Source organism: Furipterus horrens, unplaced genomic scaffold, assembly GCF_987537825.1.
Source record: "Furipterus horrens unplaced genomic scaffold, mFurHor1.1.pri manual_scaffold_5, whole genome shotgun sequence".
Classification (NCBI taxonomy): Eukaryota; Metazoa; Chordata; class Mammalia; order Chiroptera; family Furipteridae; genus Furipterus; species Furipterus horrens.
This window is the reverse complement of record NW_028327175.1, coordinates 47442878-47466755: the sequence shown is the minus strand read 5'-3', so window position 1 is coordinate 47466755 and position 23878 is coordinate 47442878. Positions and strand designations below refer to the sequence as shown.

The 23878-nt window shown below is 38.1% G+C and overlaps 2 protein-coding genes and 1 pseudogene across 2 annotated transcripts in view; 2 read left to right on the top strand and 1 right to left on the bottom strand.

The window, feature by feature from the left end:
• POC5 (POC5 centriolar protein) overlaps positions 1–14605 on the top strand; it is a 34850-nt gene extending 20245 nt beyond the window's left edge. The window contains 4 exon segments of the mRNA XM_090276396.1: positions 2364–2517; positions 6891–7168; positions 11088–11264; positions 14262–14605. Coding sequence (XP_090132522.1) covers positions 2364–2517; positions 6891–7168; positions 11088–11264; positions 14262–14405 — 753 coding nt within the window. The 3' untranslated portion in view covers positions 14406–14605.
• A 2073-nt stretch (positions 14606–16678) lies between these two features.
• The window catches only part of ANKDD1B (ankyrin repeat and death domain containing 1B), a 46452-nt gene continuing 39252 nt past the window's right edge, over positions 16679–23878 (bottom strand). Inside the window, exons 12-15 of the mRNA XM_090276397.1 lie at positions 23153–23248; positions 22611–22812; positions 20552–20683; positions 16679–17338 (exon numbers count right to left, since the gene is read on the bottom strand). Of these exons, the coding sequence (XP_090132523.1) occupies positions 17277–17338; positions 20552–20683; positions 22611–22812; positions 23153–23248 (492 nt within the window). The 3' untranslated portion in view covers positions 16679–17276. The remainder of the gene's footprint in view (positions 17339–20551; positions 20684–22610; positions 22813–23152; positions 23249–23878) is intronic.
• Positions 17766–18853, top strand: LOC150008540 (high mobility group protein B1 pseudogene; annotated as a pseudogene).

Sequence of the window (23878 nt, the reverse complement as noted above, 5' to 3'; positions counted from 1 at the left end):
AGACTGCAGCTGAGATTGCTCTCCCTGCCGCTGTCCCTGGTGCTACCGCAAACAGCACCGCCCCCTTTATCTCTTCTTACCTGCCCAAAGGGCGCCGCTGGTTTATAACTTTGTACGTTGGGCTTCCGTGTAGTTTTATTTTCTGGAATTTCTAGTTATCTTTTGTTTTGAAGTAGTTGTATTCCTCTCGAGTTGTAGAAGGAGACCGAGCGTGTCCGTCTAAGCCTCCATCTTGGCCGGAATTCTGACTTTATATTTTATTGATTATGTTGTTACAATAGTTCCAATTCTTTTCCCCCTTTGCTCCCCTCCACCCAGTACCCCCCCTGCCTCAGCAATTCCACCCCCCGCTTAGTTCATGTCCATGGGTCGTGCATATAAGTTTTTTGGCTTCACCCTTTCCTATATTCTTCCATTTTTTTAAATTAATTAATTTTTTATAACAATAAAAAATAACAATTCTCCCCTCTCAGACTTAAGACCCTTTATAATCTTATAAAGGACAATGGTCGAAGGTCTTGTGCTCCTCTAACTGCTTCAAGCTGGACATGGTCGTCATCCTACCTACCCTTGGGTCCAGAAATCCCTAATAAGAGTTGGGGTGTGGAGGAGATGGTGGCCTTCCCACATGGGGAAGGATCTTGCAGACTCCAGGTTGGTTGGCTGTCCCCAACTTTTAATTATAAAATTAACATTGGTTCCATGGGAAAACATTTGAAACTCAAAATGAAATAAAAACCATATGGAAGAATGCAGTAGGCCTCTTGAAATCAAATACTGAAAGAAAAAAAAAATCATCATTATAATACTGAGTTCTTTTTCTTTTTAATCTTTTAAAATTTTATTGTTCACATGGATGGAACTAGAGAGAATTATGCTTAGTGAAATAAGTCAGGCAAAGAAAGAAAAAATGCCATATGATATCATCTAATACAGGAAACTAAAGAACAACACAAAAAAAAGAACTGAATAGAACAAAGAGCAGAATAGCAGTCGATAGGAGGGAGGGGAGAGGGAGAGAAGGGGGATAAGTAAGGGAAGGGTTTAGTCAAAGAACGTGTATAAATGACGCATGGACATGGACAACGGGGAGAGATATGCTTGCGGGAGAAGGGGTGGGCGGGGTGGGGGAGAACAATGGGGGAAAATGGGACAACTGTAATTGAAAAACCAAAAAATGAAATAAAATAAATAAAATAAAATAAATAAATTTTATTGTTGTTCAATTACAGTTGTCTCAGATTTCCCCCCATTGCTCTCCCCCCACTCCCACAGTCAATCTGCACCCTTAAAGGACCATGGGTCCTTTGTACTTGTTGCTTGACTAGACCTTTCCCCTTTTTTCCCCCATTAACACCCTGCCCTCTCTGTTCAATGTCAGTTTGTTTCTTGTTTCCGGGCCTCTTGTTCTACTTTGCTCGTTTGTTTTGTTTGGTTTATTAGATTCCTCTTACCAGTGAGATCATATGGTATTTGTCTTTCACCGCCTACCTTATTTCACTTACCATAATACTCTTCAGTTCCATCCATGCTGTAGCAAAAAGTAGGAGTTCCTTCTTTCTTTCTGCTGTGAAGTATTCCATTGTGTAAATGTACCACAGTTTTTTGATCCACTCATCTACAGATGGGTGCTTAGGCTGTTTCTAGCACTTGGCTATTGTAAATAATGCTGCTATGAACATTGGGGTGCATACGTTCTTTTGAATTGGTGTTTCAGGGTTATAATCCCAGCAGTGGAATTGCTGGATCAAAAGGCAGTTCCACTTTAGTTTTTTGAGTACTGAGTTCTTAATGTTAAAAATCAGTGTCATAATACAGATAATTTTCTGCGATTGAAAATGACATGCAAATAATCGAGTCCCCTTAGATTTGGTTTATGGGAAAGTGTGTTGTAACTAATATCACTTCGCACTTTTAAATTCTATAGTAACATTGAGTTTTTTTTAATTCTGTTAATATTGCAGGCATTTAGTTATTTTTTTCCTAAAGAGTTGAGGTCTGTCTTTGGCCTTAATTTATTTTGTTTAACATCCTACATAAAATATTTATAGTAAGAAATGTTATATCTTTTTGTATAATTAAAACACATCAGCAACCTTCAGTGGTACTAGCATTAAATTCCCCTCGTTTGGACTTTGACTTTATGGTTAGAAATGAAAATTGTTTATTGACCGAGACAAAATAGATTGAGACACATAGCAGGAGAGATATGTGGGAAATTGTATTTAATATTTCACCTAAAAATAACTTCACAGTATAAGTTTATTTTTTAATGATACATAATATTCTTACTTGTGTCATGAATCTTTTTCTTTCTTTCTTTTTTTTTTTTTTTTTTTTTTTTTTAATTCTCCTTATTTTAGTTATCTGGAGCTTTGGAAAATGCAAAAGCTGAAATCCAAAGAATGCAACATGAAAAAGAGCACTTTGAAGATTCCATGAAGAAAGCTTTCATGCGGGGTGTATGTGCATTAAATCTTGAAGCCATGACAATATTTCAAAACAGAAATGATACAGGTTAGTGTTGTACTTAAGATTCTCTGCCTACTTTCAAAAAGGATTTGAGATTTCAGTGATTGGTGTGGCCTGCAGTGCTAATTTTCTGCAATAGTTGTGTCCCATCCAGGCACTGTATTTCTACCTTCATAGTGTTGTCCCGTGTCCAGTTTTAAATGTCATGCCAATTCGCTCACTTGGGGTTACTTACAGTATCTTAGATCCAAGCAAATAAACTGTCAGCTCTTAAGTATTTAGGCTCAGTGTTACAATAATGGTTTGACTGTATGACATTTTTAAGGGTCTTTAATAATTATAATGCCTTTAAGTTCAAAACTTCTACTGTTGTTTTTTCCTAAGTAGCAAATTCCTTGGACGATTTTGTTGATTAAATATTTCTGATCTAGTCATGGTTTCCTGTTTTTAAATATTGCTTGTTTTCCAGTTTAAGAGAACCTCAACTAAAACTCATTTTCAACAGTTATAAATACAGGAATATCTATAGAAGTAAAAATAATAATCATTTTATTTTAAGAAGAGTCCATGTATTGGCTCATATATGAGTTCTTTGTGTCAGCTTCATCTGCATGGCTTGGAAGAGCACATGACAAGAATCCTTTGCCACCCATTTACAATGAGGCCTGTTTTCCTTATTGGGTTTTAGTTTTCTTCTCTGAATAAAGAAGATATTTTAAACCTTTTTTTACCTGTTTAATAGGGGGTTCTTGTGGGAATGCAGTGAAATATGCTTGAAAACACTTTAAAAGACAAAAAAAATACTTTAGCATGTAAGATGATAGTCATGATATCATTACTGTAGTCTTCATTCATTCAGATTGGCCTCCCTTGTTTCATGCAAATACATGAACATTTCTGCAGTATAGTAGTCCCTCTCTGTATTACGGTTCACTTATCATGGCCTCACTGTATCACGGGATTTTTTAAAATATTATATTTAATTATTTATCGCGGATTTTTCACTATATCACGGGATTTTGCAGTACTGTATACGTATGTTGTTAAAGTTACGTAGGTTTAAGAGTGTAGAATATCTTTAAGAACATAAGTGGTGTTTATAAAATTGTGAAAAAGGTTAATAAGGGACTGGGAAGGGTTTATAAGTCTGTGGGAAGGGTTTATAAAGCCTTAAAATATATATAAATACTAAGATAAATGTAAGGTTCCTACTTCGCAGATTTTCACCTATCGTGGGGGGGTCTAGAATGTAATACCCGTGGTAAGTGAGGGAATACTGTATTATAGTAAATCTGAGACTCATGATTAACTTATCAATGAAACAATTTCATTTTGTAACAGAATTACTATGATTTCATTCAGTGAAGAACTTCTCTGTGCTTGTTGTGCCCTCATTTTTATGCATCAACAAACTTTTATTATTTAAATTGTTCCATGTTGTGGGTGGCAGTGGGTTAAGGCAAATTGTTTTCTCTCTGAAAAAGTGTGACCACGTGGCCCATATGTAAGTTAGAAACTTAGAATTATAGCTTATCAAAGCTAAATAGTTTATCTTGCTGATACCCCAAGTGTACTTGATTTGTCTAATAAATGGTCTTTTAATTGAGTATCAATGCTGAAAACAAGCTCACCATCACCAATAATAGAATAGTCTGCTGTCAGTTCTAATTATTAGCAACTTATATGTATTAAATTGAAGAAGTTATTTGTCTACTTAGAGGATATATTGGGTTCCACAAATAAGTGACAAATTATTATTAGAACTTCTTACATTTAATTTCTTAAACCTGCTTTTCATAACCTACTTATGAAGATTATGAATTGACTTAGGACAGAGTATCTTACCACCTTTATAAATTGAACATCTTAAATAAATACAGCTGTCTCCTACAGGCAAACATTCATAACAGGATTTATAGAAAATGTATTCTGATAATTAACCAATGTGATTTGTTTTGCTCCTGTTGCTTTTACATTTACTATCCTCTGCAGCTAATGCCAAGTTCTGAGAACCCAGCTGTTTTGAGTGGCCTTGTGCTTTATCTTAACAGTGAGGGAAAAATATAACAGGAATAATAAGACACAGTAAGCAATAGTGTTGGTGGAGCTACCAAAGGCAAAAGTTCGATGTATGAGGGGGGACCAAAAAACCCCGAAATTATCTTCTGGAGGGCAGGCCCCTTGTAGTACGAGCTTCCCCCGCTAGGTGAGTGTTTTAGGAACCTACCTGTATCAGTGTACCAGCTGGCATTGTTGTAAGAGGCTGTGTTTGGCTTCAGTGAATTTTTCTGAAGACGCTTTCAATGTGTTTGTCCACTTCATGATATCCACTTACGAGTGCACCTCCCACTCCACCATGCTGAGTGTTTAGCAGTTTTTGAGCAAAGACAGCATGACCCTGGTGCCCTATCTTCCCCAGTCACCTGATCTCACCCTGAGAGACTTTTTTCTTGTTTTCCTGGATGAAAAAAGTCCTCAAAGGGAAATGGTTTGCTGATGTGGAAAAGGTGAAACAAAAAAAGAGCAGAAGCACTAAAAGGCATCAAAATCGATGAGTTCAGAAACTGTGTTAAGCAGTGGAGAAAGTCTCAGTAGGTGTATTGCATGAAATGGAGAGTACTTTGAAGGCGACGGAAGTTTAAACATGTAAGAATAAATACACAATTTTTTATAAATTAATTCTGGGTTTTTTTGGGTCCTCCCTTGTAATCTAATGCTGGATTTGCTCTGTGATGGTTAGGTTTTGTGGCATTTTAATAACAGCTATTAATTCTCACAAGAAAAAATATATATCTGGCTCCCTTTCTTCTCTTAAGACAATTGCTTTTTATACTGCAATTTTTATTTTAAAGAAGTTTTTTACTCCTCACCCAAGCATATGCTTATTGATCTTAGAGAGAGGGTTAAGGGGGAGAGAGAGAGAGAAGCAAATATCGATGTGAGAGAGAAGCATCAATCAGTTGCCTGCCATATCCCAACCAGGAATAGGACCTGCAACATAGGTGTGCCCTGACTGGGAATCGAACCCACAATCTTTGGGTGTAGGAGACAACACCCCAACCAATGGAGCCACCCAGCCAGTGCATAATGAAATTTTTAATAATGTAGTGTTCCTAATGTATCTTGTTAAAACAAAACTAGTATTTGATTTTTTTAAAATTCGTCCTAATTCTCTGCTGTCTGTCATCTGCAGTGCATCTCAGTTTATTGCAGTTAAAGTAAGAATAATTATGAAAACTTAGTTATCTGACAAACAGGAACTGCATACATTTGCCCACATTCATGAGAGTTGGTCACCTGCTCTCTTCCAGGGAGTTCCGTGGCCAGACTTGACCTGTATTGGTCCCACACGAAGTCTGCCAACCACCTAAAAAGTGACAGAATCACTTTATATCAAAAACATGTTAAAACTCTGTGTGTGCGTGTGTGTGTGGGTGGGTGTGTTTCAAAGCAAAAGCAGTATTTTATATTGAATTAGACCCTTTAATCAAATGATTTCAAAAGACCTATGCATTATAATCCTCATTAAACTTTGTTAATAAAGTTTACATATTTTATCTAAATTTAGTCTAAGAAAAGTACTTACTCAAAACCCCAAATTTGTAAATGAGAAGAGAACAACATAGAAAACTATTTAATTGTAGGGTTCCATACTCTATTCAAATAGTCTGAAACATCTCAGTGACTGGTCACCCTGGTCTTTGGCATCATATATAGTTTTAGAAATTTTAACCAAATTCTAATACTGGGAGGGAAAAAATCTAAAATAGTACCCTTTGCCCTATGATATTCACTCCTTTTATCTATATGTTTCACTAAAATCAGTTAAGTGTGCAGATATGCTCTTAATTCATGACTTACATAATCTGCCTGCAAGAGTTCGTTTCTTTTACAGAGTCAAAATGTACTTATTGATTTATTATTATTTGCTGAAAAATCAAAAATGAAAATACATTGTTTTGGTTAGGAGAGGAGCAATGGAAGGAAAAGAGAAGATATGGTGATATGAAATTATTCTAAATAACAGGCCATTTACCAAGACAGTTGCATGAAATAATGCAAAATGGTGTATGTCCTTAGGCTTGTGCTACCTAATTGTAATAATGGTTGTGATGGCAATACACTTTTCTCAACTGGGGTACAGGCTGAATACATTGCTTATTTTTATCTTTTAAGTAAAAGCAAGTCATTCATTAGCTTTCACTTGTTGAAGGAAGTGGTCTGAAGTCTTTAGTGGTTACTGCTGACGTTAACCCATTAATACTGACAAGCTATTAGCTGAACCTTGTATCCAATATATGACAAATTTCTACATTTCTATTAAAACCAAATTGTAGCTATTATATATTTTTATTGTTGGGGGATAAAAGTAAACTTAACTTGGAAAAATCTTAATTGAATTAACTTGTGATTTATAGGGACAGACTTAACAAATAATAGAAAGGAAGAGTATGGTCCTGCTATTCAAGGAAAAGAACATCCTGTTCACTTGGATCCTTCCGCTCCTCTGATATCCTCAGCAGTCGCACCATCAGCGTCCCTGTCGGCAGCAGCCGTGGGAGTGAGCAGCACGGCTGCCTTTCCCTCTGCTGCGCCCGTCACTTCTGCCGGGGCTGCTTCTACTTCCTCCGCTCCCCTTCCTGGTTCTGCTGCTCTTGGCGCGGGATCTACTGCTCCGGCTGCACCAGAAGAAATGGTGAGTGCAGTCCATGCAGGTGCCTGTTCCCAACTTGTTTGCATATTGGATATTTTGAACTCAGAACATAGTTTCTCATAGAGAAAAAAGCCTATAAGGTTTTAGGCCAAGTCACAGAAAATATTTAATACTCAAAGTGGCTAAAACATTTATTTGTAAGTTCTATTACGGTAGTGATCATTGAACAAAACTAAATTAACTTTTTCATTTTACTCTTGCCAAAACTACTTGGGAAAAATAGATTTATTTAGAGTTGTTGTTTTTTAATTCTAAAGAAAACTTGGTATATTAAAGGGCTCAGGAGGTAATGGCTCTTTTATACATTATCTGTTCAACTACAGCTTTCCCTTTTCCTGGATGCACACATATTATTAACACTACTACTCTAGTAATTCCATCTTGATTAGGTTTTAATTTTTAATTCATAATTGGAATGAAGATAGGAATAGTTTTTCCTAGAGTCACCATTACAGGAGTGCTTAGAGGGGAAGAATAATGTCGGGATGAAGTAACTCTGAGAACTGGCCTGAAGTGGAAATCATGCTGTTAATACAGTAAGAATCACAGAGAGGCCACATCATGGTTCTGACTCCTCAGCCTCCTGGTGTTAAACCTGTACTCTTCAGTGTTTCTCAGAGAAAGGTGCATGCAGGGATGCCAGTCAAGCTTATCAGACTCACCTCTGCAGGGCTTCTTTGAAAACACTATACCCTTCTCTCCTCTAGCTTGACACAAAGGCATATATAGTTTTGTAAAGATCCTGAGCTGATTTTGATTTGCTTGCCTCCCTCTTTGTCCCCACCTGCCTCACAATGGGAGGAAAGATTATGGGAGAATAGATTTTAGGTCTTACGGTCCCCCTGGCAGGCCATCAGAAGGTGCCATTGCTCAAGTCAGCCAGACAACTGGTCATCTTTAGTATTCCAGTGGACTTGAATTTCTGCCTTTTGGAAACTTCTAATTTTAGGGGAAAATATATTGAGGTATGCTGTTTATCATGTTTGCTCTTGATTCAAAGAAGTGTAAAAATATATGGTTGTCAGAGAATTCTGAATGTTTGAGGGAGCTTTGACTTAGAAATAAGACACTAAAATTCAACCCTAAATATGTTAAGCTGTGTTTATTTCTCACGATTACTCACTTTGAATTGTGATTCTATACAGATGATCTCATTTAAATAGATAGTGCTTATTTAAATTTCTGGTTTGTCATTCATGTTGCACATTCAGATAATACACACAAGAGCTAGATTTTTCAAAAGTCTCTTAAAAGTAAGACTACACCATTTATACATCTGCATTTACATATAAATCTGAAAATGCATGGGAAGAAGTGAATGAATGAGTGTGCTTACCACCCCCGTTGTTACTAACTTTTAAAAACAAAATTTGATCACCTGAGATAATTTTGAAGTCTTTGCAACTTGAAAAACAGCCCTTCTTTTCCCCTACCCCTCCAATTACATTCTACTCCTTCAGAAACAAATACACATTCAGTTTGATTCACATAAGTACAGCATTTAGAGCTAGGGAGAGGGAGAATCACAAATCAATCAATCTAAGTGTAATGCTAGTTTTGTCCTTGTATAATTATAATACTCAGAGTCACCTCAATATGTCCTCTTGTTTTTAAAAAGAAGCATAATAGCAAAAGTAGGATTTATAGTTGTTTGTATGTGATATAATAAGAAATAATACAAGAATAAACTCTTTGTTTTGTGCATTGACAATTATAAACCTACTTTTCCCTACCTTGTACATTCGTTGGATAACTTACCTAATGTGAAATCAGCATTGTTAGGGGAAGTAAAAGAAGAGAGGTTTGTGATCCAGGCTTAGTTATCTTTCTCTCCATTTTAATCACAGAGGCGATCTGTGTACACTTAAAACTTTTTCCAGTCTTCCTCGGTATTTCCAGTAGCTAAAGGGAAGTGTGTGATTTGAGAAACAAATAAATAATCTCTTCATTTGTAAAAGTCTTTCCTTTCTGCACACATCCTCAGTATGTTAAATGTCAGAATTTCATGGTGGGAAACTTTTTTCGAAAAATACATTAGGCAATTATACAAGCAAATAAATTGCAGTTCATGAGGTTGAACAATAGATGGCACTTTACTTTTTCTAACTCCATTTGAAATATATAACTGATTTAAGCTGGATTTGTAAGCTATGTAGTAACGTTTCTCTTCATTAGAATGAATATGAAGGGTATCATTAGGCAGTTGTTGCTGCTTTCCCATTTTGTAAATGAGAAAATTGAAGCTTAGAGAGAGTAGCTTGCCTGAGGACACAATTAGTAACAGAAAAAGAATGTCAGTTCCCTTTCTTTTCTTATTCCTTTTGCTTTTTGCCCAGCTAATGTAATTAGTAGACAGAGGGAAAAAAATGAGTGCACGTATGTATTACTCTTGATGTAAATATAATTTTTTATGCAGTGTTGTCCATCAGTAAGCAACAAAAGCTGTAAAAGCTACCGTTTGTTACCTTTTGATCTGATAACTCCATTGTTTTGCAATATATTACATAGAAATAACTCAAAAGAAAATGGAAATTCTTTTTTACAAAACTTTGGTATGTATAATAGTAAGAGAACTGAGATAATTACTGGCTGGTTTGGCTCAGTGGATTGAGCATCGGCCTGCGAGCTAAGTGTCGCTGGTTCGATCTTCCAGTCAGGGCACATCAGAAAAGGAAAACTCTGACTCCAAAAAACCTCCGCTGCCTTGCGGCATACCTCTTCAGGGGAAAGGCTAAGGGAGTAAACCCCGACAGAAAATCCGGAGCCGGAGTCCCTAAGGCGGTTTGACGTTGTAATCAACACCGGCAACTCCTGCGGCGCACCTGAAGCCAAGCTGTATTGACTCCGTCTTTCCCTTGGACCCTTCAGCTGCGAAGAGAGGGGGGGTCTGCTGCATGGGCAACAGCAGACCCTCCATATCACCCTGCCCAGGCTCTGTAGCTTCAGCGTCATCGCAAGATGTCGATTCAACACGGGAGGAGACAGATACCGTGTCACTCCCGAGTCGGACTGCACAGCCATTCTCGGCGGTGCAGATAGACTCTTAAGAAGCTACACCATCGTCTCTCGAGACGGACGGCTGCCGCCGCCGCCGAGTTTGTTGTTATTGAAATCTGTCAAAAATTATAGCAGTTCTCTATTCATGAAAAAAGTATACTAACAAAGCTAAGAAAAAAGGCAGAACACAAAGCATATGTGTAATAATGATATTAATCTTGCATAAGGATCAAAAGAGTTCATAAAACAAATGAGTGGTTGCCAAGGGTTAAGGATGGTGGGGGAAGGGAGATGGATATGACTAAAGGGTAGCATGAGGGAGATCTTTATGATGATGGAATAGTCCTGCATCTTGATTGCCATGATAGTTATAGGAATCCACACGTGTAATAAAGTGATACAGATCTGTACTCAAGCATTATACACTAATATCAGCTTCCTGGTTTTGATATCATAATTATTGCAGTTAAGAATACACAGGATCTCTCCACCATCTTTGCAACTTCCTATAAATCTAAATTTTTTTTTTAATTATTTGTTTTATTTTTAGAGAGAGGGGAAAGGAGAAAGAGAGAGAGAGAAACATCACTGTGTGGTTGCCTCTCACTCACACTCCCAACTGGGGACCTGATGTGCAACCGAGTCATGTGCCCTGACTGGGAATCGAACCAGCGACACTTGGCTCACAGGCCAACACTCAATCCACTGAGCCACAGCAGCCAGGGCTTATAATTATTTCTAAGTAAATTTTTTTTTTAAAGTTTATGCAGTCCTATAAAATAGTTGGTATACTAAAGTTAAAGGGATGTTTTGTGGTGCTTGGTTTTCTGTTTTGATTTTTGTCTCACTGTTTTCAGTTTTTCTGTGGATTTTCTACCAACTAGATATTTCTTTGCTTTTTTAGTATGTACCCAGAGTCGTGACATCTGCACAGCAGAAAGCTGGAAGAACCATTACAGCCCGGATCACAGGGAGATGTGATTTTGCTTCAAAAAATAGAGTTAGCAGCAGTTTGGCTATAATGGGAGTTTCTCCTCCCATGAGCTCAGTTGTCGTGGAAAAACATCATCCAGTCACAGTGGTAAGTCCACATTTGATAACCTTTTGTCAAAATCTTTTTCCTGAGATTTATAGACTAACAAAGACTTTAATGACATGTTGAGAAGATCAACATTCATGATGACCAGTTCTTATTCTGCCTTTTACTGTTAGGTCTTTCTAAGAATCTGCCTTTTTTGTTTTAGGAAATTAATTTCAGAAACATTGTTTCTTCTCAACAGTATAAAAATTGTCAAATACAAAAAATAATCTAGTATGTCAGTGATCAGAAGGATAAAGTATATAAATGATTCCTCATTAATTTAAAAAAGAAACAAAAACTGTTAACTCATTAACTAGCTGTTCATGTAGCACCTTTTTGATCACAAGAGACATTTCTCTACTTTAGTTTTTAATTTTTGCTTCTTTTAAAAAAGTTATCTTCCCCTTTTTCAATACAATTGTCAGCACGTTTCTAGTTTGGAAAAAATTTCAACTTGCAATAAATTCATGTGCTATAAAGAAAAGTACATTTAAGCAAAAATAAACTTAAAAAGCATAAGTTAGTGCCCCAATTGTGCTACTTATTGCCTTTATGATCATATAGAAAACAAGATAAATATGCAAGCCTCCATTTTCTCTTAAGTAAAACAGGAATGATAAGAGTACTTAGCTCCCAGAGTTTATTGTCAGAATTTAGGATTAAATGAGATAGTGAAAATTAAATGAGATGTAGAAAGGCACTTTGTAAACTATAAAACTATAAGCAAATTTAATAAAAATTACTAGAGAAGTATACAGGGATACCTCTATATTATTTCTTATAACTATATGTAATCAGTAATACCTCAAAAAGTTTAATTTTTAGAAGTTACAAGAACATATCCCTAAAGAGAAACAGGATTGATTTTAAAAGAGAATAGCCCTCTATATAAATTCTCAGTATTAGACAACATTCTTGCCTGTTTAGTATGTCAAAGTATTAGCAAAATAAAGACATATGGAATGATTTTAAGTCCTTTTTTTTCTGTCTGGTTACTGGATTATATCAAGAGAAGCTGGATTGACTTTTTTAATTTAGTCTCAGGCAAAGTATGGGCACAGGGGAGTGGAAGACTGAGACGGAGGCACCAGGTCCGGGTAGAGGACATGGAGGAGGGAGGGTCCATAGCCGTTATAAGTAGGACAGACTCTGAAAGTCCTTAGGTGGCTTCCTATGTATTTTTTAATATGTGAGAAAACCAAAAATGAGAAGACATGAACACATTTCTATTCTTCTCAGCACTTGTGATATATATAAAGATGTCCACTAAGATGAAGAAGGCTTAAAGAGAACAAACGTTTGTTTGTTTTTTTTAATTTAGACAACCTTTTGTCTTTGGATTAATAATAGAAATTCATATTTTACAGAAGAGAAATAAGGAACTAAAGACTTATAACCCCTGTTTCTGGTGTTTATCTCCCAAACTACCCGTTGCTTACTCAGCTCCTGCAGTTCTCCAGTAACTGGCCATGGACCAGAAAGCCACAAACTGCTCCCATCATTACCTAGTTTGGATGATGTGACAGACGATGGCAGTCCTCTGTTCAATTTTCCATTTTTCCCAGGAATCAAGATCTAGAACTACCAGAAACACTTATACTGATAAACCAGTAATCAAATCTCTGACACTTTAGCCCCATCTGCTGGATGACTGCTTGCTCCTGGTGCTGCTACATTCTGCGCCGGATTTTGTAGGTCATGATACCGGTGGTAATGTGAATCTGTTTCTGCAGTGCCTCTTGTCCATCCTCCTCAAGGAAAAATACCTCTTTCGACAGGGTCAGATTAGGGGGTTAGCAACTACAATTTCATACTAGTGGCAAGAATATCTCCCATTTGTAATGATTACACAGTTATTTTTGTACAAAGAAACATTTATATAAAATACTTTAAGAATGTTATTTTTCCATTTTATTAAAGAGATGCTTTTATTCTTAGAGCAGAATCAGAAATGAAGACCTGCATAGCTGTATCATAGAGCTTTTGAAATAGATAGTGAATGTTTTAATAAAATATATATAATTTTACTTCAAGTATTTTAGAGATGACTTTTCTAAGTGGAAGACCCTAAACAGAATCTACATGTGCTAGTCAGTGACATGGACTGAGAACTCATCTGCATAATGGATCACACTACTGCCTCCTAAGAAGCTGTATTGGATATAATGCAGGAAAGCCGTATATGTGTACATATTACCCATGTGTATACATGTAATTTGTACTTATGAACATAGTATGAACTTGAACATGTTACATGTATAGATGAAGGCAGATGTGTCCAACTTTAATGCTACGGTGCGCATGTCTACGATGTTCCTCTGAGCGTGGAGGTAGTGTGCATATCCTTTCCTCAACATATGTACTCAGCTTCTAGTTATTTATTTAGAAAGTTGTGGTCCGTATCAAGAGAGCACCAGGCCTCTGGGAAGACTGCCTCATATGTGATCATAAAATATTTAGTCAGCTCCCAGGTGAACCGGGTAAAATTTGAGGGACATGTTTTATGCTGGTTTGAAGCAAGGACCACACTGGATCCCTCAGGTCTTCCCACACATGTTCCCCAGGACTGGACTCTGCTGATTAACAATCAGATACAGGGAGGGGGAAGTTGGATAGAATGAGCAGAGGGGAGAGCTTAGGGCGGACCCTTCTTCCAAACACCACAAAGTCCCTTTCTATGCTTAGCTTCTATAAATGTTGTCAGATTCCACCCACTTGAGTCCTCCTTGAGGAATGAATGGCTCCTGTGGATCTTCTTGTGCTCCTCTAGAATACAGCTCTGATCTAAATTGTGGGTATTGAGCACAGGGGTCTAATGGCGTGGGTTCCTTACAGAAAAAGACCACGTCTTCTTTGTTTTAATGGCTGCTTCATCCAATCCATTGCTTGTATCCACTGACACTTAACAACAATTGTTGGATTACATTATAGATGATAAAATGATATTTAATATGTGTAATTTTATAGGGTTATTAAAACAGATTTTTATCTTTTCAGCAAACCATTCCGCAAGCCACTGCAGCAAAATATCCCCGGACTATTCATCCTGAAAGTACTACCTCAGCTTCCAGATCTCTCGGACCCAGATGAACTCATACTCAGTCTCTCACGAGCGCTCATTCCATCAAAGTGGTTGACTAAAACGAATATGTTCATATTAAGATCTTTTAAGTCCTCTGGTTTTACCAAGGATTAGAAGTCTTTAGTTTCACCTTTTTCCATATTTTTAGAACATCGTGGATACATCATGTTCATCTTTTAAAAATCACAAGACTTTTTCAAGCCACACCATCCTTTGTAACTATATGTAGAATTATTTTAAGGTTATTTTTTTTAACTTAAGTAAAATATTTTTAAATTAAAAAAGAAACTGGACTATATTTTTTAATAGGTTCAGCCCATGGCTGATGATATCATCAAAATATGTAAATTCTGTTTTCTCTACATTATTCCAAATGGGTAACTCATTTCCAATATTACCAAGTAAACTTTGAAAAGTTTACTTTAAGAATATTAAAACTAATAGAAACTAAGGTATTTTTAAGTGAAAAAGATAAAGACCAAGAGTAAGGATATTTTTATGACTCGTATATTTGTCTTCATTTTTCTAGTACTCTAGCAGTTACAAATAAGGATAGCAGTACCTCTTAATAATTTTTAATGTTAAAAGAGAAAAAAAATTACCAGCACAGAAACAGGTACAGAAGCATCAGAAGAAAATTTCCTTTTAGAGTGATCCTATTTCTGATATTCTCCCTTGCCTCTTGAAACTGTACAGTTTTGAACTCCTATTGTTCTCTCTGTGGTAGTATAGCCCTGGGCAACTCAGCAAATCTTCCAAGCCTGGTAGAGACTTTCCAATGGCTGGCCACTAGGAAGGAAACCATCTGGGCAAAACTGATCCAGAATCGGAGCAGGCTTCTAATGGTTTTATTGCCAGCTGCCTGGGTTATAGTACTTATGGGTTACATGAAAACAAGTAGGTTCTGAAGAATCTGTGTAGGGCCTCAATTTTCCTATTTTTAACAGAAATTACTATATTGAATAATCTGAAGTCTCTTCCATTTTGAATATGGCCTACCTCTAGGCTCTAATAGTATTAGAGGGAGCAGTTTTTCTTACTGCTGTACATTGTTAACAGGACATCAGAGAATAAATGGGAGAGAGGCAAACACCCCAGTTTCTAAAAAGACAGGCTTTTGTGAATTATTAGGAGTACCTGGCCAAAAAGAGTATTAAATCCTTCTTATGCAACACTTGTTCTGGGTTCCAGCCCAGCTACTACTGTGGCAAACAGCTCAGGTGCAAGCACAAACCAACAGCACCTCATCTGCTGCCTGAACAGAGAGCACCCCCCTCCCTGGTGCTTCCTCTGCTCCCAGTCCAGTCATGAGGCGGGCAGGTTCCACCATTGTGGGGAACAGATCAGATCTTCCTTTCTCGCCTATGTGAACTGTCCTGAGATGCAGAGGGTGCTCTTGGAAGAGAGTACCCTCAACGTCAAATCAGTTGTGCTTGACACCAAGTAGCAGCCAATTTAGTAATTCACTCTGGTCTTGGCGCTCCCTCCTTCCCTACATCATCCCTCTTCCTTCTTTCCTGTTTCCTTGAATTTTCATTCCTGAAAAAAGCAGTGGCACATAAGCTTTGGCTTTGGGCTCTGCTTTTTGAAGAACCTAGATTACAATTAGGAACAGTTTTCAGTATGCAAGCCATAACCATGTGGACAAACTGAGGGCAATATTATGAATACTGTAATTAAGAATATTATAAGTATCTTTTTTTTAATTTACCCAAGCTCCAGAAACTATATTGTGTCTAAAGCATCAGGTAATTAGTGTTAGCCTAAATAAACTTAAATTCAACAATTAAAACACTTTATACAAAGAATAGGTATTGATTTTTTTATATATATATAAAGGGGTTACCAGATTTGGGGGGAAAGAAGAATAGTGAAGTCACTGGAAACTGGCCAGGTTGAAGAACAGATGGAGACAAGACTTTTCACTGAAGACCTTTGTTAAAAACTTTTGGGAATCATGTGAACATATTACCCATTTTAAATACTCATTACATTAAGTGGGCCAAAAATGTAGAACTATAATTCATGATAGAATAACTGGACAGAAATTGCCCACAACATTATTTCTGGCCTTAGAGACCTAGAGTCAGAATTCAAGAATGAAGAGCTGTAAATTATAATGGATAGGTGTATATATGCTGACATAACTTCATATTTATTTAATAATTTTCTTAGATTACAAAAATAATGTATTTTCATTGTGAAAAAAATTGGAAAATACCAAGAAGTACAAAGAATATAAAATCACCTATAATTAAATCTCCAAGAGAGAAAAAGTGTCAGTTTATATACTTATGGTCTTTTTCAAGTAATATATTACACATATATGTTATTTAAAGCCAACAGCAACTAAAAATTTCCAAAGCCAGTTTCTCTTAGAAAAGAAATAACAGTTAATGATTTCAATACTCTGGGCATGAGTTTACACATTTCACAGGCATTCTCCCCTTGTCCTCACAAAATGCCATGGTGGGCATTTCTTCCTTCCATCTTGTAGAGAAGGAAACCAAAGAATTGGGAATTTGAATATTACAATTCCCAAAGGTTCTTAACTAATAAGTGGCAAAACTATGACTCAAAATCATGTCTATCTTTCAACCCCTGGTTTTCCCATGTGCCACAATGCTGCTCCCACCTGCATGATGTACCAAATCCTAGATTATGCTTTCACATATGTTGCATCAAATGAAAGAAATAGGGAAGTCATATATCACTTGCCTTAAGCAAAAAGCAAGAAAATATTTTTGACTTCCCCTTTCAGTCGTTAGAAAGTATACCATTTTTTCATCTGTTAAAGGATCCTGTTACCACCATCTTCATGAAAGGAAAATCAGTCCTACTGCTAGAGGAACTTCATGGCATTAAAGAACCAAATATAAAAGGACTGCATGCGGAGTAGAATATCATTTAAATACAATTTCTCTAGGCATTTATGAAACTGCACACTTCTTGGGCTTTGAGTCAGTTTCACTTTTGAATTGACGGATCTTTTCTGGAAAAAAAATAGCATAACATTTATTATTAGTGGCTAACATTTATTAAGCATGTACTATGTGCCAGGCACTATTATACACTTAATCCCACATCAGCCCTTCATCATAAACAGCTTCTTTTTCTAGTTAATTGAGAATACTGGCACAGTGAGGTTATGGAACTCAAGACCACACAGCCTGTTAGCGTCCACAGCTCATGCCCTTCACCACTTCAGAGAACTGCCTCTAGCCACCCTCTGAGAATTCTTATGGATACACTTTCTCAGGAACGAATAAATATAAAGTTGAGGGAACAACCCTAACACTACAAGGATGATGTCATAGAAAGCAGGCATCATCCATTCATTTATGTTCTCATCTTCAGGTAAAGCTGCATCATGAAAATAATGGCAGATTGCAGTACATTGAGCTCCATAGAGACAGCACCGGGGCAAGTGCGAGCCGGACGGGCACTGGGCGATTCCGTGCTCGCTGAGGAAAAGTAATCAAACATGGGCAAAGGAGATCCTAAGAAGCCAAGAGGCAAAATGTCATCATATGCTTTCTTTGTGCAAACTTGCCGGGAGGAGCACAAGAAGAAGCACCCAGATGCTTCAGTCAACTTCTCAGAGTTTTCTAAGAAGTGTTCAGAAAGGTGGAAGACCATGTCTGCTAAAGAGAAAGGAAAATTTGAAGACATGGCAAAGGCGGACAAGGCCCGTTATGAAAGAGAAATGAAAACTTATATTCCTCCTAAAGGGGAAACAAAAAAGAAGTTCAAGGATCCCAATGCACCCAAGAGGCCTCCTTCGGCCTTTTTCTTGTTTTGTTCTGAGTATCGCCCAAAAATCAAAGGAGAGCATCCTGGTCTATCCATTGGTGATGTTGCAAAGAAGCTGGGAGAGATGTGGAATAACACTGCTGCAGATGACAAGCAGCCTTATGAAAAGAAGGCTGCTAAGCTGAAGGAGAAATATGAAAAGGATATTGCTGCATACCGAGCTAAAGGAAAGCCTAATGCTGCAAAAAAGGGAGTTGTCAAGGCTGAAAAAAGCAAGAAAAAGAAGGAAGAGGAGGAAGATGAAGAGGAGGAAGATGAAGAAGATGATGAATAAGTTGGTTCTAGCGCAGTTTTTTTCTCTTGTCTATAAAGCATTTAACCCCCCTGTACACAACTCACTCCTTTTAAAGAAAAAAATTGAAATGTAAGGCTGTGTAAGATTTGTTTTTAAACTGTACAGTGTCTTTTTATGTATAGTTAACACACTACCGAATGTGTCTTTAGATAGCCCTGTCCTGGTGGTATTTTCAATAGCCACTAACCTTGCCTGGTACAGTAAGGGGGTTGTAAATTGGCATGGAAGTTTAAAGCAGGTTCTTGTTGGTGCACAGCACAAATTAGTTATATATGGGGATGGTAGTTTTTTCATCTTCAGTTGTCTGATGCAGCTTATATGAAATAATTGTTGTTCTGTTAACTGAATACCACTCTGTAATTGCAAAAAAAGTTGCAGCTGTTTTGTTGACATTCTGAATGCTTCTAAGTAAATACAATTTTTTTTTTATTAGTTTTGTTGTCCTTTTCATAGGTCTGAAATTTTTCTTCTTGAGGGGAAGCTAGTCTTGCTTTTGCAGATTTTGGATCATGGTTTATTACAGTGTTTATCTTTTCATATACTTAGTGGATAAAAAGCTTTTGTCTACAGACCGTGCATACTCATGATGAGGGTAACAAGAGTTGAATTGAGACAGTTTTCATCCATAACTGAAGCTCTAAAATTGTGATCAGTTGATAATCAAATTTCACATAGCCCAGTTACATTTAGCAAGTGAAAAGTAACCACCTTACTCACAGCATGGGATTAGAATCAAACATTTTTAAAGTCTGTCCTTGAAGGACTAATAGAAAAGTATGTTCTAATCTTTACATGAGGATTCTACATTTTTAAAACTACCATTACCATGTAATGGCAGTTAGTTTGCAGTTCCCACATTAAAGAAGACCTGAGAATGTGTCCCCAAAAGCATGAGCTTAAAATACCAGACTGTCATATGAAGTTTTCTGTTGACATTAGTCCTGGCAAAGCCTCTGGAAAAAAAAAGTGCTGGCTGTAAATGTCTTCTATTTAAATATGGATCGCTTAGAAAATGAGGTTCCATTAAAGGTATTTTTAATTAATTGGGCCAACTTAAAATTGTATGCCACATTTAAAATAACGTGTATTTTCCGAATTATGATTTGCCCCTTTATAAATCAAATAGATAATGAGGGAGGAGGACACTTAAACTTAGTGTCACGGTATGACTTGTCCAATTTATTTGAACTTAATTTTTTATAAAACAACTCATTAAGGTCATGTTTATCTGCTTAGCCATTTAGAAAACAATTTGGTGATTATTGTAATTTTTGACATCACCATTCTCTTACAAGTGCCAGTGTTTTAAAATAGCGTTCTTGTAATTTTACATGCTTTTGTGATGGAGTGCTGTTTTGTTATATAATTTTGACTTGGATCTTTCCATTTGCATTCGTGTAATTTCAGGAGGAATATGAACATCTGAGTCCTGGATGATACTAATAAACTAATAATTGCAGAGGTTTAAAAAAAAGAAAAGAAAAAAGAAAATAATGGCAGATGTTGCTATATTTTGTTTGAATGGTTATTATTACATGCAAGTTATAACAACACATAACTTACTGATAAGTTTTCAAAGCATCTTCCCTGGCAATACAATCTTTGACAGAGTGATTTTTTAGCAGTAACCTCAGCTGGCAAAGCAATAGCCTGTCTGCTCTTTTCTTTCAACCTAGACATAACATTTTAAAATACACTAACTTGCAGTTTTCGAACAGGAGCCAAATAGCATTTGGAGTGAGACAATTGTTAGTTGCAGAGAACCTATAACCTTATGACATGGTTCAGCGTTCCTGTCCCTGTCACCTTCCCCACCCTCCCACCCCTGCCCACACAGACACATAAACAAAAATACTCCTATACTCTTTCAGATACCCAGCTGACACTGAGATAGACACTGAGAACCACAGGGCTTAAAAAAAAAACAAAAATAAAACCAGGACAAGTACTGATTAGTCACTCACCAAAGGAGAAGCTGCATATCCTAAGTGAGCCACAAGGATCACCAAGCTGGGACTGTTGCTGTTAGTATTTCTGTCAAGGGTGCCCTGACAGTTTAAGGGAGGAGTGTCTTACTTACTGAACACAGCCACTCACCAGCTAGCTCTGCGAAACCTGCATGTAGCAGCTCTTCATACAGGTGCTTGACCGGCGTGTCCTGCATCACCAGGGTCCCATGCAGCCAGATGAGCAGAGCCCTGTAACCATGTTCGCGGAAGCTGTCCTTTCCTGTGCCACATACAAGAAGTCAGAGGCCAAACATCACCTGCTGATGATGTCTCTTTATTACCATGATCTCAGTTCTAACAAAGTGTTCTCTATGACTGTGGATGACAATTCACTCCTCTTCTGACGACTGTTAGGTCAAAGGCAGAGTGAATGAGAGTCCTTCCAGTTGACCCCACTGGTGCTGCTTCAGGGTGGCCAGCGTTTGGACTGATGCCAGCACTTCCCCTGCACCTACCAGGCCATAGGAGCAGACAAAGACTTTATAGCTGCATCGATGAGACGTGGAGCTTTTCAAACTCAAAGTGCATAGTTCACCTGGGGATCTTGTTAAAAGGCACATTCTGACTCAGTCAGACTGGGGTGAGTGTCCACACGTCTGACAAGCTCTTGGGTGCTGCAGTTGCTGCTGTCTGTTTCCCATGCTCTCAGCAGCAAGCATGCATCATCCTGCCACTCCAGTTTCAGATGGAAGTCTGCGTCCCCCACCATCCAGGGCAGTGAATACTGGGCAAGTACTCACTGGATACATAACCCTGAGATGTGTTGGGGGAGTGCTGGGATGTGGAGCTGAGAATCCACTGGCACTCCAAGCAGGAGTTCATGGTTGCAAACACATGACAGGCTTCTAGTTCTATTGAGTGTGTGCCCCCAAGCAGACAGATGCCACAAGAGAAGGCCTGAGCTCCGGGGAAGAAGTTCATTAGACAGATTGTTAGAGGGGCAGGCGTTTCAGGGAGAACGAAGTGCCTGCTTAAGTAATGTACTCATAGGTGAATCCTCCTAATCTTACCCTTGTCAAACTAATTTTTATCAAACACCATCATTAATATGTCACTCCTTTGCTCAAAAGTCCACAAACTCCCTGGTGCCATGATACTATAAGTAGGTTGTGAATGTTACTGATATCGTGCCAACAAGAGTATCAACTCCCTCAAACATCGCCATAGTTTACCAAGCAGATATACCCTCACCCGGCCGAAACACGCTCTAAGCACTCCGTAACGTTGGACTGAAACATTTTAAGTTTCCCTTACCCTGATGGCAAGTATTCTGAGGGTACACTATAGTTCCAAATCATTTCGTTAGGTCAAGAGAGATTTCCAGAAGACAACTATCCTAAAGACTTCACAGAACACAATATATGTCTAATTAATGACAAAGGAAAAATAAAGAATTCTTTTTGGAAACTATAGTCAATATTTAACATTTTTTTTTTCACATAAAAACATGTCCTAGGATTAGCCACTAAAAACACCATCATTTGTGGTACAAGTCGCACGTGCCCATGGGCTTTGTATTTACAATGCCCAGCAATCAATAATGTGAACCAACCCCAGCATGGGATTTGTTCATATCTCATGATATCCATGTATGGAAAGTGCTATAAGTAGAAAGGTTTATCAAGAGAAGGGTTTGCTTCTGTTTTTAATTAGTTGGTTAATGCCAAACAAACTTTCGATATTTTCTAAGTGTGGCCAAATAACTAAAAAGCAAAGCTAAGGTGCTGGCTAGTGTGGCTCAGTAGATTGAGTGCTGGCCTGTAGACGAAACGGTTGCTGGTTCTATTCCCAGTCAGGGCACATGCCTTGGTTGTGGGCCAGGTTCACAGTTTGGGGTGCAGAAGAGGCAACCACACATTGATGTTTCTCTTCCTCTCTTTCTCCTTCCCTTCCCCTTTCTCTAAATAATAAATTTAAAATCTTTAAAAAAAAAACAAAAAAACACGAAGCTAAGGACTCCAGCTGACCTGACCTCACTAATCCCAACATCTGGAGTCTGGCTGAAATGAGTCCATGGCTTGGAATCCTGGGAGGGAGCCCAGCCAGGATCTGTACCCCTAGCATGCACTTGAAAGATCTGTCACCAGAAAGGACTGCTGTTCTTGATACGGGATGCCTCCTGCCCACAGCATCTAGGCCGTGCCCACCTGACCACTGTTCTTCAATGGCTCTGATCTGCTCCTCCGTAAAGTTCCATGAACGGGCCAGCTTCTGCCACTCATTGGCCTTCAGCAGACGATAAGCCAGGTTCCAGAGGAGACTGCGAATATGCTTGGTCTCCTGACTGTGATCTTGCTTGAATGTCAGAGGAAAGTTGGTGGTTGGGTCCCTGATGTTCTCACAGTGCTTCTAAATGAGAGCATCAGATGATTTCAGACATTTTCTGCTTATTGCATTATTACAGAACATATATTTTCAGATATAGCTGGTAAGGTGGTAACTAAGACAGTTTTCGATATTACCTGCTATTTGGTCATTTTTGTCATTCAAAATGGAGACAAATGTCTGAAGTAAAAAGCTTGAGTACTATCTGTCTGACACAGGAAATACAAGGGATCTTTCAGTGTTGTGTCCCTTGCTTCTGTCTCAACCTGCTATTTATCTGCCTCCAAAGAAAACAGAGGTGACACCTTAGCTAAAGAAATGTCACAACAGCAAATGTGTCTTTAATGCAATCGGTCTTCCTTACCTCTCTCCAGGCATAATACCTCTCTGCTTTTATGAGCATGTCCACAACAAGGCTGTGGTTGCTCCTGGAGGCCACAGCCAAGGCCGTCTTCCCTCGCTGAAAGTTAAAATGAAAGTGTCAGATGGTATTGCTTCGTGATTAAGAGCTCTAAAAAACAAGAAAGCCTGGGTTCAAATCTTGACCCTACTGCTTCATTGTAAGGTGAACCTGGGCCAGTCCTTAGGTTCTCTCCATATCAGTAACTACCCCATGGTGTAGTGGTAAGAGGTATATTTGATAATGCATGTAATGCCCTTAGGACAGAGCATGACACATGCAAACTGTCCAAGAAATGCTAGATATTGGCAATGTCTGGTGCTGTATCAACTGGGCAAAGCAAAGAATTTGAGCTTAGGGACCCACCATGAACAAGTAATGTTTTACACATGCTCTATCAATGAGAACCTGAACATCTCTCCAGTACCCGCAGCGGTCTCCCTGGCTTACTGCACTGGGATGTCCTCAGCAAATAAATAACATGATTGGACATTTTTCTCCTCAAAGGCAGACTCCATCTGTGGCTGAAGCCTTAGCCAGTGGCCAAGTCCCCACCCCTCAATAGCCCTTCCTTCCTTCTTTCCTTCCTTCCTTCCTCCCTCCCTTCCTTCCTTCCTCCCTTCCTTCCTCCCTCCCTTCCTTCCTTCCTTCCTTCCTTCTATAGAAAAAGACCTTGGGTCGGCTGGGCAC